The sequence below is a fragment of the Heteronotia binoei genome, chromosome 1 (genome assembly GCF_032191835.1).
Source record: "Heteronotia binoei isolate CCM8104 ecotype False Entrance Well chromosome 1, APGP_CSIRO_Hbin_v1, whole genome shotgun sequence".
Lineage (NCBI taxonomy): Eukaryota > Metazoa > Chordata > Lepidosauria > Squamata > Gekkonidae > Heteronotia > Heteronotia binoei.
The window spans coordinates 208,231,635-208,249,429 of record NC_083223.1 but is presented as its reverse complement, the minus strand read 5'-3'; the positions used below and the strand labels follow the sequence as shown (position 1 = coordinate 208,249,429).

The 17,795-nt window shown below is 43.6% G+C and overlaps 1 protein-coding gene across 1 annotated transcript in view; it reads right to left on the bottom strand.

Annotated features, from left to right (window-relative positions):
* Positions 1 to 17,795, bottom strand: part of LPGAT1 (lysophosphatidylglycerol acyltransferase 1) — a 118,361-nt gene that overhangs the window by 40,554 nt on the left and 60,012 nt on the right. The window contains exon 6 of the mRNA XM_060247098.1: positions 15,325 to 15,598. Coding sequence (XP_060103081.1) covers positions 15,325 to 15,598 — 274 coding nt within the window. The remainder of the gene's footprint in view (positions 1 to 15,324; positions 15,599 to 17,795) is intronic.

Genomic DNA, 17,795 nt, shown 5'->3' with positions numbered 1-17,795 from the left:
CACGAGAAGCCATGTTGGATCAGGCCAATGGCCCATCCAGTCCAACACTCTATCACACAGTGGCCAATACAAACACACACACACACACACTGTGACTAATAGCCACTGATGGACCTCTGCTCCATATTTTTATCCAATCCCCTCTTTAAGCTGGCTATGCTTGTAGCCGCCACCACCTCCTGTGGCAGTGAAGTCCACATGTTAATCACCCTTTGGTTGAAGAAGTACTTCCTTTTATTCGTTTTAACCTGACTGCTCAACAATTTCATTGAATGCCCACGAGTTCTTGTATTGTGATAAAGGGAGAAAAGGACGTCTTTCCCTACTTTCTCCATCCCATGCATAATCTTGTAAACCTCCATCATGTCACCTCACAGTCGATGTTCTCCAAGCTAAAGAGCCCCAAGCGTTTTAACCTTTCTTCATAGGGAAAATGTTCCAACACTTTAATCATTCTAGTTGCCCTTTTCTGGACTTTTTCCAATGCTATAATATCCTTTTTGAGGTGCAGTGACCTGAATTGCACACAGTACTCCAAATGAGACTGCACCATCGATTTATACAGGGGCATTATGAGATACTGCTTGATTTGTTTTCAATTCCCTTCCTAATAATTCCCAGCATGGTGTTGGCCTTTTTTCTTGCAATCGCACACTGTCTTGACATTTTCAGTGAGTTATCTACCATGACCCCAAGATCTCTCTCTTGGTCAGTCTCTGCCAGTTCACAACCCATCAACTTGTATTTGTAGCTGGGATTCTTGGCCCCTATGTGCATTACTTTGCACTTGGCCACAATGAACCTCATCTGCCACGTTGACGCCCACTCACCCAGCCTCAACAGATCCCTTTGGAGTGCCTCACAATCCTCTCTGATTCTCACCACCCTGAACAATTTAGTGTCATCTGCAAATTTGGCCACTTCACCGCTTACTCCCAACTCTAAATCATTAATGAAGAAGTTAAAGAGCATGGGACCCAATACTGAGCCCTGCGGCACCCCACTGCTTACTGTCTTCCACTGCAAAGACTGCCCATTTATACTCACTCTCTGCTTCCTATTAATTAGCCAGTTTTTGATCCACCTGTCCTTTTACTCCATGACTCTCGAGCCTACTAAGGAGCCTTTGATGAGGAACTTTATCAAAAACTTTCTGGAAGTCAAGGTAAACAACATCTATTGGGTCCCTTTTGTCCACATGCTTGTTCACCCCCTCAAAGAACTGTAGCAGGTTAGTGAGGCAAGATCTTCCCTTACAGAACCCATGCTGAGTCTTCCTCAATAACTTGTGCTCATCAATGTCCCTACTCATTCTGTCCTTGGTAATTGTTTCTACCAACTTTCTCGGTATTGAAGTCAGACTGATTGGCCTGTAATTTCCCGGATCTCCTCTGGAACCCTTTTTAAAGATGGAGGTGACATTTGCTACCTTCCAGTCCTCAGGAACGGAGGCAGATTTCAATGAAAGATTACATATTTTTGTCAGGAGATCCACAAGTTCAACTTTGAGTTCTTTCAGAACTCTTAGATGTATGCCATCTGGAGCTGGTGACTTATTAGTTTTTAATTCGTCAATCAGTTGTAGGACCTCCTCTCTTGTCACCTCAATCTGACACAGGTCTTTCAACATCCCTTCCAAAATTAGTGGTTCTGGAGCAGGCAAACACTTCTCGTCTTCCACAGTGAAGACGGAGGCAAAAAATGCATTCAGCTTCTCAGCCATTTCCCTATCCTCCTTCAGTAATCCTTTGACCTCTTGGTCATCCAAGGGCCCCACTGCCTCCCTGGCTGGTTTTCTGCTTCTAATATATTTGAAGAAATTTTTATTGTTGATCTACCTGAACTGAAACCATACTTGGTATTTTTCAGGCATATTTTGGCTTCCCAAATGTATCTGGGTTTTCTTGGAAAAACAAAGCAAAAAAATCCCACAAAAATCCCAGGTATATGTGAAAAGATCTGAAATGGCAGAGTTGTTCTTTGGGAAGGCTTCTGTATTCCCTTTACACTTTAAAGCAGGGGTGTCAAACATGTGGTCCGGGGCCAAATCAGGTCCCCGGAGGGTTCCTATCATGTCCCCAAGCAACTGGCTGTCATCTGCTTCCTTCTTCCTCTCTCTTGCTTCCTTTTGCATAACAACTTGCTTTGCAAGGCTTGCTCAATCACACAGGAGCTACAGAGGAAAGCCTCTATTTTTCTCAATTGGCTGAGGCTTCTCCCTTGGTGAGGAAGGGGAAAGGCAGAGCTTGTTCTTCCAGGCTCTCTCAATCGCACAACAGAGCTACTGAGCCAAGTCTGTCTTCCTTCTATTGGCTGAGGCTCCTCCCCCAGTCCCCTGAGGAAGGAAGGAAAGTGTCACAGCTTCCTTTGTCCTGTTCCCTGGATTCCATGGGAGAAATACAAAGAAAGCACCTTTAAGAACAACAAGTGCCAATGTTTTAAGCATGGTTTAAGTTTTTTAAATTATATATATATAAATTATATATATATTTGTGTTTCTGTGTCCTTTATAAAGTTTATATCTCTGCTACTACCTAATCTTAAATAGGTATACACATGGCTTGGCCCAACAAGGTCTCATTTATGTCAGATCCAGCCCTCATAACAAATGAGCTCAACACCCCTGCTTTAAAGGAACTGCAGAAGTCAACCCAAGGATCAGCCAGGGTAACGGAAGATTTGTATCACTTACCGTGAAGCTTCCTTCTCGATGGACTGGCAGTGGGTCGGTCCGACTACTGGGTATAGGCTCCTCCTCCTCAGCACAGGGTCGGGTCTTCCAATCGATCCGGAGGGGGAGTGGCCTATATCCCCAGATATCTCCAGTCGTTTCCAAGCCGAATCTCCCCCTACAGGAAATAACTCCCAAATCCTCCCCATTAAACATACTCCACTACCGAGTACACAAGGAGAAAAACTTTATTATGCTCAACTGCACCATACAGAAATGGATAATTGAACTAGAGGGTTACAAACCACAGTACAGTAACTTACCCCAAAGGAAAGAGTAAGCTTCAGAATCCAGCTCCAAAACCCAGGAAGCCTCTCAATCACCAAAGGGCAGGCGGGACCGACCCACTGCCAGTCCACCGAGAAGGAAGCTTAAAGGTAAGTGATACAAATCTTCCATTCTCCAGTGGCCTGGTCAGTGGGTCGGTCCGACTACTGGGACATATCAAAACTGTACATCCTGGGCGGGACCGGCTTTCCTGTTTAGAGTGCATGCTGCAGCACACGCCTCCCAAAGGCAGCCTCTGCTGATGCCCACTTATCTACCTTATAGTGTTTGGTAAAGGTATGCACAGACCTCCATGTTGCTGCCTTACAAACAGCTTCCAAGGAAGGAAAAGACCTATACACTGCCAATGAGGCAGCATCTCTCAGAGAGTGAGCCGTGGAGGGATGTGACCTTGGGCCTTGTAAGCCAGCAGAATGCTAAGAGAGGAAGTGGAAACCTGTCGCCCCCCGTGACCCTTTACTGAAAGACATAAACAATGAGTCAGACTTTTTCCAGTGTTTTGTACACTCAATATAAAAACTAAGCGCCCTCTTAACATCTAGACAGTGCAACTCCCTTTCCCTAGGAGACTTGGGATTGGGGCAAAGATTTGGAAGCACTAACTCCTGTGATCTATGAAAAATAGAGTTGACTTTTGGAATAAAGGATGGGTCTGGTCTAAGCACAACTTTATCATTATGAAAGACACAGAGTTCCTTATCAACCAAAAGGGCCCATAACTCAGACACTCTACATGCCGTAGTGATTCCCACTAGAAAGAATGATTTCAGAGTCAATCCTTTAAACCTACACGATGCCATAGGCTCAAAGGGGTGTCTACACAAGGCATTCAACACCACATTCAATTTCCATGAAGGGAACCTATGAACCTGGGGCGGTTTGAGAAGTGCAGTACCCCTCAAAAACATTTAATATGCGGATGCATGGACAATGCCTTACACCCCCGCACCTCCTGGATAGCAGAAATGGCAGCCACTTGATGCCGCAGCATGCTAGTGGAAAGCCCCTTGTCCACCCCCTCCTGTAGAAAACATAGAACACCTTGAACATTCACCTTCAATGGATCCCACCCCTGCTGGGCAGACCACAAAGAGAAAACCTTCCAAATGGTGTTATACACTCTGTTAGTGGAGAGTCTATGAGATGCCAACATAGTGTCCACCACCCTCTTAGCATAACCTAGACCTTCAAGCTGCAACCACTCAACTGTTAACTTTAACAATTCCGGCTGAGAATGTGACATTTTGCCCTGAGTCAAGAGATCGTCCCTCCTGGAGTGAAATGGACAAACTTACAAGAATCTTAAAAGAACATGACTTAGAGAAGTTTAAAAATGAGTGGGGAAAATTTCAAAAATATGTTGAAAAACAATGGAATGTTAAAGGATATTTGGCGATTTTTGACATTGATTAAACTCTAAAGGAACGTTAAATGGACTATAGTTGAAAAGTGAGACTACTGGAATATATTTTTCGTTCTTTTGATAATGACTAAAGGATTACTATGAAGATGGAGAACAGTTATAACTTATGGTTTTTTCTTTCTTTTTCTCTTTTTGCTTTATGATGCCAGAAAGGAGCCACAAGCACCATCTCTGCCCTTAGATTCACTACGCTCTGAATCACCCTGGGCAGTAGCTGAGTGGGTGGGAAGGCATATAGTAGCCCTGTCAACCACTCGCTGCTGAGCGCATCGGTCCCTTCTGCCTCTATGTCTCTGTTTTTGGCAAAAAACCTGTCCACCTGCCGATTCTTTTGCTGTGGCAAAATCTGTCCAGTATCCGACTGAAGGTCTCTCTGTGCAGCATCCACTCCGTCTGATCCTGAAAATGTCTGCTGAGCCAATCTGCTAGCAGATTGTCCTTCCCAGGAACATGAACTGCCTTGATCGACAGAAGGTTGGCTTCTGCCCACTCGAAAAGTACCTTCGCTGTGGCGTGAAGAGACTTCACCCGAGGCCCCTCTTGTCGATTCACATACCCAATGAAAGCGACTGGGAGTGAAACTCTATGGCGTAGCCCTGGGTCACGACCTCCAACGCCCATTGGTCTTGAATAGACTGATGCCAGGTGTCCGTGAATAGAGAGACACGACCCCCTATTCTCCCACTCGCCTGGTGAACATGAACTGCCTTGATTGACAGAAGGTTGGCTTCCGCCCACTCGAAAAGTACCTTTGCCGTGGCGTGAGGAGACTTCACCCGAGGCCCCCCTTCTTGATTCACATACGCCTTGGCCATCGAGTTGTCCGTCTTGACCAGGACATGGCAGCCTGTCAAGGCAGCCTGTAAACCCAACAACCCGAGACGAATCGCTCTCAGCTCTAAGAAGTTGATACTGCGCTTCATCTCATGGGGCTCCCATTGTCCCTTAATCATTTGCTCCTGCAAGTGGGCACCCCAGCCCCACAGACTGGCATCTGCGGTCACACATACTCTCTGGGGTTTGCGGAGTGGGTGTCCCTGAAGGAAACGGACCGGCTCCAGCCACCATTGCAACTGGGTTGTCACCTCTGGTGGAAGTGTCACCAGTTTGTGTAGTTTGTTCCCTATGATGTCCTAAAAAGGCCTGAGAAAAAACTGGAGGGGTCAAGTGTGGAACCTGGCACAAAACAGTAAGTCCTGACACGAGACCAGCATTCCTAGCAACTGTGCTAGGGACATGACCGGTACCCTGCGTCGTTGCAGAACCTCTTGTAACGGAGCAGAGATTCTCCCTTCTCTCTGACGTCAGAAATACTGTCCATGGTCGTATCTATCTCTACCCCCAAGTGCACTAATCTCTGTGAGGGAAGAAGATTGCTCTTCTCTACATTTACTACAAAACCGTGACAACGTAACATAGTCTGTTGAGTGTCCTCCAGACACTGCTGGTATGACCCCACCTTCACCAAGATATTGTCCAGATAAGGAAACAGGGCCACGCCCTGCTGTTTCAGCTCCGCCACCAGTGTTACCAAAATCTTTGTAAACATGCAAGGAGAGAACTTCAGGATGAATGGCAGGGCCTGATATTGGAAGTGCTTCCCCCAAAGGAGAAGCGCAGAAACTTTCGATGTGATTCCTGAATGGGAACATGTAAATAAGCCTCGGATAGATCCAAGGAGGCCAGGATGTCCTGTGGCTGAATGGCTAGCAACACTGACCATCCTGAAGTGCTTCTTTTTCACAAACTTGTTGAGCCATTTCAGATCCAGAATGGTTCTGAACTCCCCATTCTTCTTTGGCCCTAAAAAAATTACCAAATAAACCCCAAGCCCCTTTTGGAGTGTCGGGACTAACTCCACAGCCCCGATATCCACCAGATGTTGAATGGCCGACAACATTGCTCTGTGAGCAGCCAGATCCCGCTTCCACAGGACCCAATGAAAGCGACTGGGAGGGAGTGAAACTCTATGGCGTAGCCCTGGGTCACGACCTCCAACGCCCATTGGTCTTGAATAGACTGACGCCAGGTGTCCGCAAATAGAGACACACGACCCCCTATTCTCCCAGTCGCCTGGTGAACAGCATAGTCATTGAGACACACACACCCCTTCTTTGAGAGGGGCTTAGAACTCTGGCCTGACTTTCCAGAATAGTAGGGCTTAGAGTCACGCTCCATCTGCTGCCACTTCCCTCTAAAGGAACGAAAGGGTCCTGGTCTGGAAGGCTTCTTGGAGTCTCGAAAGGAAGGGAAAGACTTCCTCTGTTTTGCCTCTTTACCCTTAGAAGGTAGGACCTTATTTTTATCTCTGTTCTCAATGAGGTACCTATCTAAGCCCTCACCGAACAACAAAGCCCCTTTAAAGGGCACCGCTGACACCCGTGCCTGGGCCGCGGTGTCCACCTCCCAATTTCGAAGCCAGATGTTGTGCCTAGCCGCCACGCCACAGGCCATGGCTCTAGCCGCTTGCTGCATGGTATCTAATGAACCATCTGCCACAAAGACAGCAGATAAGGCAAGCTTTTTCAGCTCGTCCTTGAACTCCTTAGGAGCTCCACTATCCGCTGCTGCTAAATTATTAGCCCAAGTACATATTGCTCTAGCAAACAATGAGGATGTCGTGGCAGCCTTAATGGCCCAGGCCAACGCCTCAAATTCCTTGCACAAAGCCTTCTCTATTCTTCTATCACATGGATCCTTAGGTAAGCCATCTGCGTCCACAGGTAGGAACGAATTAGAGATAAGATTAGTTACAGGGTGATCTACCACTGGTAGCTTTAACAGAGCTTAGAAAACACTTGCTGGGTGGCCTTGGGCTTAGCCGGTCGTTCCCACTCTGCTTTAACCATGGCAAAAAAGGCAGCTGGCAAGGGAACCCCTGTTTGAGAGCTACTCAGTTTCGGCATCATCTCCCCTGAGCCTGTGGGAAGGACAGAATCAAGCTCTTCCTTTTCTTTAGGAGTTGCCACAAAGTTAAGGATTCTTAAAACCTTATGGAGCAAACTTGAATAATATTCGAGGGGGGGAAGCCTGGATTGCACTGTAGCAACCTGTTCCTCCTCTTCTGAGAGCTCCTCTTCCTCCCTGTCTGAAGTCTGATCAGAGCACTCCGACTCCTCAGCCGAGCTAGGCAGGGGCAAATCGAAGCCTAGATGAAGTCTGCCCTTAGGTCGCCATTCAAGAGAGTCACTAGGGCTGGTATCTCTGCCTCTTTTTCTTCCTTCCTGTTTCTTTCTTAGTGTCGAGGAAGCAGGGGAGTCCAGATGTTGAAGGAGATCCTGCCCCAGCTCTTTTAACATTTTCTGCTTAAGCCACTGAAAAAAGTTTGCCTTGGCATCGTCCCCTGAGAGATCGGGATTCTGTGCCTCTTGTGCCTTCTGAGAGGCCAGTGTCCCTGAGAGAAGAGGTAGGTCGAACTTACTGGGGGAATTGCTCTTTGAACTAGCTGCCATTTTGTTGCCTTCGTGCCTCACTGAAACAAAAGTGAAAATATAGGCAGTGAGAAATAAAGGCAGGAAGAGCACAAAATGGAAGGCAGTCCACATGCCTTCACTGTGCCCCCTGCCGGCCCTTAAGGCGTCTTCTACCCTCCCCTCGGTCCTTCCAATGGCCACCATAAAGGGTTTCTCCCATCTGCTATGCATCTTACCACAACGCAGCTTTGGGCTACAGATGGTCTTGACTGTGCCATGCCTCTTCCCAAGGCTCTCAGCCGCGCTCCCGACCATGCAAGGTCCCTTCCCACTGCCAGGCGACTTACCGCACTGCAGTTTCCGGGATCACTTGGCTTCTGTGCCGCTTTTCTCTCACTCTGTTCCTGTCGCGTCAGCGAGGGAACGGAGCTCCGCAGGGCTCTGCCACCTCCAGCGACCGGGTCTACTAGCGAGTAGCCCACATAGGCTTGCCCCTATGCCAGTTTTGTTGGGGATCAACCCCTACGCTCCCGGCCTTCGTTCTTCTTCATCCAGATCCCCGCGCTTTCTTAAGAGTGCTCGGAAGAAAGCCGTCCTGCTTCATGCAGGGCCGGAACGAACTGGGAGGTATAGGCCACTCCCCCTCCGGATCGATTGGAAGACCCGACCCTGTGATGAGGAGGAGGAGCCTATACCCAGTAGTTGGACCGACTCACTGACCAGGCCACCGGAGAATGGGGAGCTCCCCACCAATGCAGCTGTGCACTGCCTTCTCCTGCCCGCCCAGTTTAAACTGGGCGTCAACAGGAGAGGGTAGCGGCCCAGCCAGGATCGGCTGTGCTGGTGGAGAGCCAAACACTTCTACAGGTGTACCTCTTCATTGCCTTCTGCTGCCCAGTTTAAAGCAGGCAACAGGAGAGCATAGCCCAGCTGTGATGAATAGAAGAATTCCTGGGGGGGGGGGGACCAACAGCTCCCCACAGGCACAGCTCTGCACTGCCTTCTCCTGCTGCCTGGGTTAAACTGGGTGGCAGTGGGAGAGGTCGGCCTAGCCAGAATCAGCTGAACCCACAGAGAGCTAATCACTCCCTTCTGGCACAGCTCTGTGCTGTCTTCTTTTGCAGCTCAGTTTAAAACAGATTGCAGGAGAAGGCAAGTCAGTCCCACAATTGGGTTGGTATTTTTTTTATCAGCATTTTCCACTTCTGGTCAACTGAAATCCTGATTTTTTTTTCAAGTCCAGTAGACTCAAACAGGAAAATATAGGTTAAAAAAATTGCACTGTTTTTTGTGTTTGTAAAGAGAAAATTATTATATATATAGGCAAATATATTTATATACATATTGTAAAAGTACTTGTTGTATACTGTTTAAAGATAAAAATATTCAATAAAAATTTAAATTGTAAAAAAAAAAAAAATTGCACTTCCCTAGCAAGCTCTGAAAACAATGTTAATCTTGCTTTAAAAAAAATAAATAATCTTCTACTCTTTGTCATTTTGCTATGATTACCTTTATATGCTTACTGTATCTTGTATATACAGCACATTATCTTGTATATACAGCACATTATAAAGAATGTCCATTGGGTTGCAATTGCTTTTAATTCACTGATTTTACTGATTTTATATGTATCTTTGTTGTATATCGCCTAGAGTCTGGCATTGGCCGGGATGAGGCGATTCATAAATTTAATGAACAATTTAATAATAAAAATCTTAGTTATTAAAATAAAATAATCTATTAAAATCAGGACAGAAAGAATCAAGGCTGTGTATCTGTCGGATGAATGAAAAAATACATTATCCACAAGGTAGGGTTTTTATTTATGGACTCAGGGTGGCTAACAGGCCAAATGGCCAGTTTGGTGTAGTGGTTAAGTGTGCGGACTCTTATCTGGGAGAACCGGGTTTGATTCCCCACTCCTCCACTTGCACCTGCTAGCATGGCCTTGGGTCAGCCATAGCTCTGGCAGAGGTTGTCCTTGAAAAGGCAGCTGCTGTGAGAGCCCTCTCCAGCCCCACCCACTTCACAGGGTGTCTGTTGTGGGGGAGGGAGATAAAGGAGATTGTGAGCCGCTCTGAGACTCTTCGGAGCGGAGGGCGGGATATAAATCCAATATCTTCTTCTTCTTCTTCTAAAAGCAAGCACATTACACACAAGCATAACAAAACTTTGAATGTAAAACACTATGGTGCTATACTTTTTCATATTAAGTGCCAAATAAGAAAGGACAATGGGCAGACTCATATATTAAGACTAATTCTACTTCCAAATCCATATGAAGGATGTGGGCAGAGACAGAATTTAAAGTATAGAAGGCTACAGGTAGAAAGCTGATCCTCCCTCTCTCTCTGTACTTTTGGCCAAGCAACCACAAGGCTCCTGGTATCTCTGCCCAGGTATGGATTTGAAACTCGAAGTAACTCTCACAGGCACAAAACGCATGAAGTAAAATTATATTTCAGGATGCAAAATGCAAGCAGGAGAAGAATTCAGCTTCCTGACCTATCCTACCTTGCATAGAGCTGGCCAAATTCTATCTGGTCCTGCCACTATAGTGTCTAGTGCAGGGGTGTCAAACATGTGGCCCATGGGCTGAATCCAGCCCGCAGAGGGCTCCGATCAGGCCCTTCAGCAACTGGCTGTTGTCTGCTTCATTTTACCTTGCCTACTGTGTTCGGTCGCCATTTTGTGTTTCTCTCCAGCAATCAGTCGGCCAGCAAAGCAGCCTTTCTTGGCTCCTTCTCTCTCCCCCTCCCTTTTCCCAAAGGGAGGAGGAGAGGAGGAGCCTTAGTCAATGAAGAAGCCTGGCTCTATAGCTCTGCTGGGTGATTAAGTTTGCCAATCTAATCACCCTGCAAAACTACTGAGCCCAGTCTCTCTTCCTTCCTGGTTGAGTCTCCTCCCTCTCCTTGTGCCCTGGGGGAAGGAAGGAAAGAGCCAGAGCTTCCTTTGCCCAGTCCTCACCATCGGGAGAAATACAAAGAGCACTTTTGAGACTAGAGATGTTTTATTGAAGGTATGAGCTTTTTGCCTTACTACAGAGAAAGAGAGAGAGGGAGGGAGATTTGTTGGGCTTGTTATGGTTGCAGCTCAGTTCCCCTGATCTTTTTCATTGTATTCATGCCCACCAGTCTTTCTGAATAGGAAAGTATGTGAACTATTTAGCAGAGAAATAACAAACTAACATTAGGCTGAGTGTGTGTGTGTCTACCCCATGTTTACCCAGGACATTTCCATTGATTTTTCTTTCACATTTTCCTTTGATTGGGGATCTTGAATTTAGACTTCCCAGATAGTAGGCTGATACTAATCATTGTACTTGGCTGTCTCTGTTGTTGTACTGCCACATAGGAGTTGTAGTTATTTTTTCTGGAGAAGACTATATTTTTGCAAACAAGCACATAGCCCTCAGTCTGTGCCATGGTGCCTTCACATAATCTTGACCAGCACATGATGCAACTTATGTACAAGAGCTCACAATGCCCAGCTGCTTAATGTTTTCCTTTAGGTCTGAGGCTCAAAGCATTGACTATGAGATCTTTGTAATGAATGTCAATAAATCAAAAGTAGGTTTGCAACTTGTAGATGTGCACACTTGAACAGCGTATTTACGATTGGTACAGCACATTGTTTGCAGTTTTTGATGTAATAATTCATAGCAAGAGATGACATATATCAGACTATAAAACAAAATATTGCAAGAGTGCTAATGTTTTAAGTAAAAAAAAAAAGTGTTTGTCTGCGCCCGCTTTATACAGTTTATATGTCCACTACCTGGCGTTACATTTTATGACACACATGGCCCGGCCTGACAAGGTCACATTTAGGTCAAATTCAGCCCTCATAACAAATAAGTTCAACACCCCTGGTCTAGTGCAACATTAAGCTTAGTATGTTGCTGGGCTTTGTGACCTATGGGAGATGGGGAATGCCTGTTCTTGAAGGAATCTCACTCTCCCTCAATAATCTGGTTCTTGGCCTGTGTGCACTCCTGGATCCAGAACTGTGCCTGCAGATACCCAGGACTTTTTGCTAATTAGTCCTATATTGTGGAATAGACACTCAACAGAGTATACCAATTTCATTAATGGAATTTAATCTAGCTGGAATTCGTAGTGAAGATAGCTTTGTTGATTTTAGTTTGTTGATTTTGTAGAAATATAATTCAAAGTTAATAGTTAAGCCCTGATTTTTTCTTGATCAAAGCAGTTCACATAAAATTATTTTATTTATTTAATTTATACTTCACATCCTCTCCCCCATAGGGGAGTTGGGCAGCTTACAGTATTTAAAATACAAAAAATATAAACACAATACCAATAAATAGCATATGTATTAATCTATAAAACCAATTAAAACATCAACTTGACAAGTCAATCAGAAGGATTAAAACAGCCAGCCAACTCCCTGGTTCAGAATGCTGACCAAAGTCCACCCAAAACAAAGCAGCCTTGCACACCCTATGGAATGCTGGAAATCATGCAAGGCACAAACTTCCCTGGGGAGCTGGCTCCAGAGGTGGGGGGGGGGCAAGCCACTGGAGAAGGTCCTGTGATGATAATCTAAGGAGGCAAGGGGGGAATCATACTGGGAGAGGTGGTCACACAGGTAAAATAGTCCCAGACTATTTAGGGTTTCATAGGTCAAAACCAGCACTTTTAATTGGCACTGGAAGCTAATCACAAGCCAGTGCAGGTGCCAAAGTATTGATATTATAAAATCAAATGCACTTGTAAATTGCAGAAAAACTAATAAAAAAGAAGAAAACCAGAATTCTCATCCACAAGCAATCTAAAGGAAAGTTGTATTTGAGCTGCTATGATTTTTGATGAGTTTTTAATTATTTACTTCTATGAGGGTTTGTTTTATCCAAAGTAACGAAGTCTGTAATTACACAGATTACTGAAGCTTGAAGTATATGCATCTCAAGAAACAAAGTATTCACAGTAAAAACATGTTCTAAAAGAACAGGGTAAGCATAAGAGAAATCATGAACTAATGCAATATTCTACAAAAAATGAAAAAAAACATTTATAATTGGAACAGGCATAATGGGATTAGTGAATCTCCTCTCCTTACTGTACACTGAAAATCCCATGTTCATGGCAGATATCTAATTTTCTTCAGGCAGACAACAGTCAAACGTTTACAAATAGGAGAAAACGAGACAGACCACACAAAACTCAAAGAAAAAGAATGTGAAGGTGGGAAAAGACCATCTGAAAATGTCAAGACGCTGAATGCATGAAACCAACCCCATACCTTAGGCTCCACAGCAGGATGGGGAAGAACAAAAACGTTAAGGCACCAGAAATATCAGCAAGGAGAGGGTAAAACCTAGAAAGATAAAAGATGTATCATATATCTATTTCTGAACCTGGCCTCTTGTGGATCAAAAATTCCAGAGAGAAGGCCAGTTACAGGTAAGGGTATTTCTCTACAGAACTGGGGTACCCTGAGGGTTGCAGGGGGAAAGGAGGGGAGGAAAAAAAACTGCATAGTGAAATTGCACAATGCTACATTGTGAGATCTCAGCTGCCATCTTTGAAAAGTGAAGAGCAGCTGGCCACCACCGCTTGAGCCAAGTGAGCAAAAAAGGAGCAGGAGCTGCTACACATGAGCCAGTGATGACAGCAGCCAGGCACAGGAGCTAGTGAGGAGTGTGAGCAGCTGCCCACCCTGCCAATGTTGCAGGCAAGAAAGCACAGAGAAGGAGGGCAGGGGAGGTGAGTTGCTGCTGACATACCAGCAGCCAGGTAGGCAGAAGCAGCAGTACTGCAGGTCACTGACTGCTTTATACTATTTATCAACAGCCTTTCCATCTCAAAGATGTTCAAGGTGGCAGACAAGGGCAATGGAGAAGAGCAGTCATCAGAGAAAAACAATTCAAATATAAACTAGTAAGTGCTACAAGAAATAATAGATCCAGGTTTCAGAAGGACATCACCATGTCACAAAAATCAAAGGATACATGACAAAAAGGAAGGAACTATAAGAAAAAGCAAAGGGGGAAAGCCTAAAGAAAACCAGTAAAAGACACTAAACACATCCAAAGTATCTATGTTTAAAACAAAAAGAGGACCAACCCCAAACACAACCATTAAACACTACCCAAAAGGCACAAGCAACTGCTAAGAATAGGGTTATCAAAAGTCCAACTATGGTATGCAGGCACTGAATGCAGCCAACTATGAAGAACAAAATAAAAAAATTAGGTGTGAAACCTCAGACACTAAAACAATCATTTGTCACTCACCCGGGGTTTTACCAAAGTACTATTTACATACTTATTTCTTGCCACACTGGCAACAAATGCTAAAGTTAAACCGCCAAGACCAAGGAAGTCCTATACTATGTCTCCTATTTGTAGTACTGCTTTGGGAACTTTCTCCCTTGAACCAGATTTTCAACTACCTCTCAGCCAAGGGAAAAGAGAAGGAGGGTCTGATTAAAATGGAGGGCGAAGAAAAGGCAGCCAAACAAATGGCTGGCTGATGCAGTGACAATGACACTCAAATCACAACCAGCAGTTGTCCAGCCTTAGAATACTATGCACAAACAATACTACAGTACTCATAACATTTCTGATATTAAGTTCCCTGGAACTACACTCTACATTATCATGTTTCAGGAGGGTAGCCATGTTGGTATGCAATAGAAGAGCTAGATTCGGTCCAGCAGCACTTTAGAGACCAAGAAGATTTTTGGTGTATAAGCTCTCAAGAGTCAAAGCTCCCTTTGTCAGATACTGTTATTATGATCAGCAGCATCCTGGAGGCCTCTGCCTGATCGAAACAGCCTCCATTTCTGTACTCCCAGAACCCCAAAATGGCAAATGATATAACTAGTATTCTTCAGCAAAAGGGAAGACTGTACACAGCCAAGGAAAAAAAAAACATGCTATCTTGTGTTTGCTCTCTCTTTTACAGGAGTAATAAAAGCGAATATTTTCCAGAACTCATTTCCATTACATTAAACTGATTTACTTTTTCAAGCTTTTTGACTTTCACTTTCTATTTTCCTTTTCATCCCACAGCCTTGCACAGTTTACTTCTCTAAACTAAAAGAAAGGAAATGCCTGCAGTAAAGCTGCTTTAAGGAGTGTGGATTACAAAGAACTTTCAATTTTGTAACACCGTAGGTAAATTCTGAGAGTTATATTCTTCTGGCAATAAATTTTGTAATAGATGCACAACAGGGTATATGTCAAAGATATGAAAGTAATAATTTATACATCTCTGTCAACTGTTTCTGTTCCAATTTCTACCAACAACCAGAAAAATGATAAGCACTTGAAATCAATTTGTTGCAGCATGAAACTATGAGCATGCTTATAAAAATGGCACAAATTCAGAATCCTGCAAAAGCTGGCTTATAAAAAAAAGGTCCAAGGAATATTTCATACAATAGTATCTAACATTCAGTTGGAAGCTGGTTTTATAAATCTTTAAAATGTTTCTTACCTGTTTCTGTACCATCTCCACCTGCCAGAGTTCCATTTTCTTGCTGAGCTACAAGATTTTTCAGTATAACCAGTGTGGCCCCCAGTCTTGGCAGTGTAACATGTTTAAGAAATGGCAAATTGTTTTTCTTGGCAAATGCCTGACTGGTTTCTCTTCTTTTTCTAAGAAAACCACCTTCTGGAAACAATACAATCCACTTTCGATCACGGCTCCTGTAATATTTTTCTAGATGTTCCTGGAGAAGTTCAAGCTGCTGGTCACGATAAGCTTTTCCCTAAAAGGAAATGCTATCTTTCAGAAAATCTTCCGTTTTCAAAATATTTGTTTCTTTACATTTTGTTTTTTACACAAAATCCCCAGAGTACATTGTCTCACTAAATTTAAGGAATGCGATTACCCTATGCCCATTATCTTTGTAACTTTCATGTAAATTCTCTGCATCATAGATTTTTTATTCAACAACTAATGATTTGTTGGCATATACATATTTTGTCTTTAAGTGCATTTATTTACCAAATTGTATAACTTGCCTTTCTACACTTACAAGGGCCACAAAGGTGGCGAACAAACTAAAACATACACAATAAAATTACATTTAAAACCAATACTCCAAAAATACATCATTAAAACATGATTAAATTATTATGCATTATCATCCATGTAACTCTTATTTGCCCTCTTTCCTGGTTGTGTTTATATATCTATGACTGATTATTCACCGGCAGCTGCTCCACCCCCAAGCTTCTGCTTGAGCCATTTCAAGGGATCAATTCCCCACCAGTTGCTGTGTGGGCACCTTTTGATCCGCAACTACCTCCCATTCCCCTCGCAATGACCAGATCTTCAAAAAACCAGATCGGTTGCTTGAGCAGGCTCAAACAGAAGCCTGGGGGCAGAGCAACTGCTGGTGAAGAATCAGTCTATATGTTTTATTGTTTAAATATTTAAATATATACTCTATTTTAACTGCTGTTTCAAATGTTTTGATGTTTGTGACCTTACAAACCCTACTTGAGTACGAACAAGGCATAGAAAAGTTTTAAATAAATAAATGTACTGCCAAAAAGATAACAAAAGGATCTACTTAGTGTCTAGGATACTAAGGATGGAAGGAATGGTATATATACACACAGTAAGTACAAACAAAAAGAACAACTTTACCAGAAACTAATACAGTTTTCCCCTACAAGCAATAAAAATGTATATCAAAATCTGTTCACGTTAAACAAGTTTGCAACCATCCAGGAATCAGTGACTTCAACCAAACTCCTTGATGCTAGGATACCTATCAAACAACTGGTATTTGGAGACTTGAAGACAGCTTTTGCTGGTATCAACCACAGCATGTCAGCACTAGCAAACTTGTACTGTACAATGATAAGCTGACATTAAATGAGCATTTATATATGACATGGACAGTCTTCCATGTATAACTTTTTAACTAAGGTAATGAAAGCAATCATCTCTCTCCACACTGTAATGTGAAAAGCAAACCTGGGTGCTTCTTAAATGGGGAAATGAAAAACAGTTTTGGATGTGAAATAGACCAACACTTGAACTTTACTCCTTTCTCTTTTCAAAGCACCCATGGAGGGGATTTTACAACTATTAGGTTAACAGTATGCAGATCTAATTCTCAGCAGATGGAAATTATGCTGGGTATGATCAGAATCCTCATTCCAAGTAAGAGTTGCATGCCTACAGACCTATCTGTTCAGGCCAAAGTAGACATGACCCAAGAGATATGTGAGAGCATTGTGGGGGTTTTTAAGTCTAAAAGCAGCTACAGAGGAGCCCAACTCAGATGCAGTGGCAGATTAAAAACCCTCTGACTAATAGAGCTGCTATTTGTACTGATTTTTTTTCCTTCTGTGAGGTGAATAGCATATCTGAGCAAACTGAATGAGTGAGAGTTTGCACTGGGAAAATGTCATGGAGGAAAACTTTCTCACACGTATACCAGTGGTATAGTCCAGATTTGAATGGGATGCCCCTTGGCTGATCACTGATCTCCTACAGTTACTTTGGCCCAAAATGTAGAAAACTTATATTGAAATAATTAATTCAACCAGTCATACCTGAAGCACTATTGTACTACAGGCAAGCCCAAGGGATTAATACAATTAATTAATTTTGTTTTACAACATGCTCAATACTAAACTGTTATACTGAATTAAGGAACGGGCAAGACAACACACAGTAAGATAAACTGTTTGGAGAAGCTGCAAATGGCCATAAATCAGTGGCAGAAAACATGTCTCGAATGCAGAAGGACCCAGGTTCAATACCTGGCATCCCCAGTTAAAGCAGGGCTAGAAAAGCTCTCTCTGTCTGAAACACTGGAGAACTACTGACATTCTGTTCAGCCAGTTAAAGCTTCTTGAATAGATATGATACAATCTATTTCATCCAGAAATTATTGAAGCTGTCTGCTACCACCCATTCAGTCATCTAGCTCAAGAATGGTATAT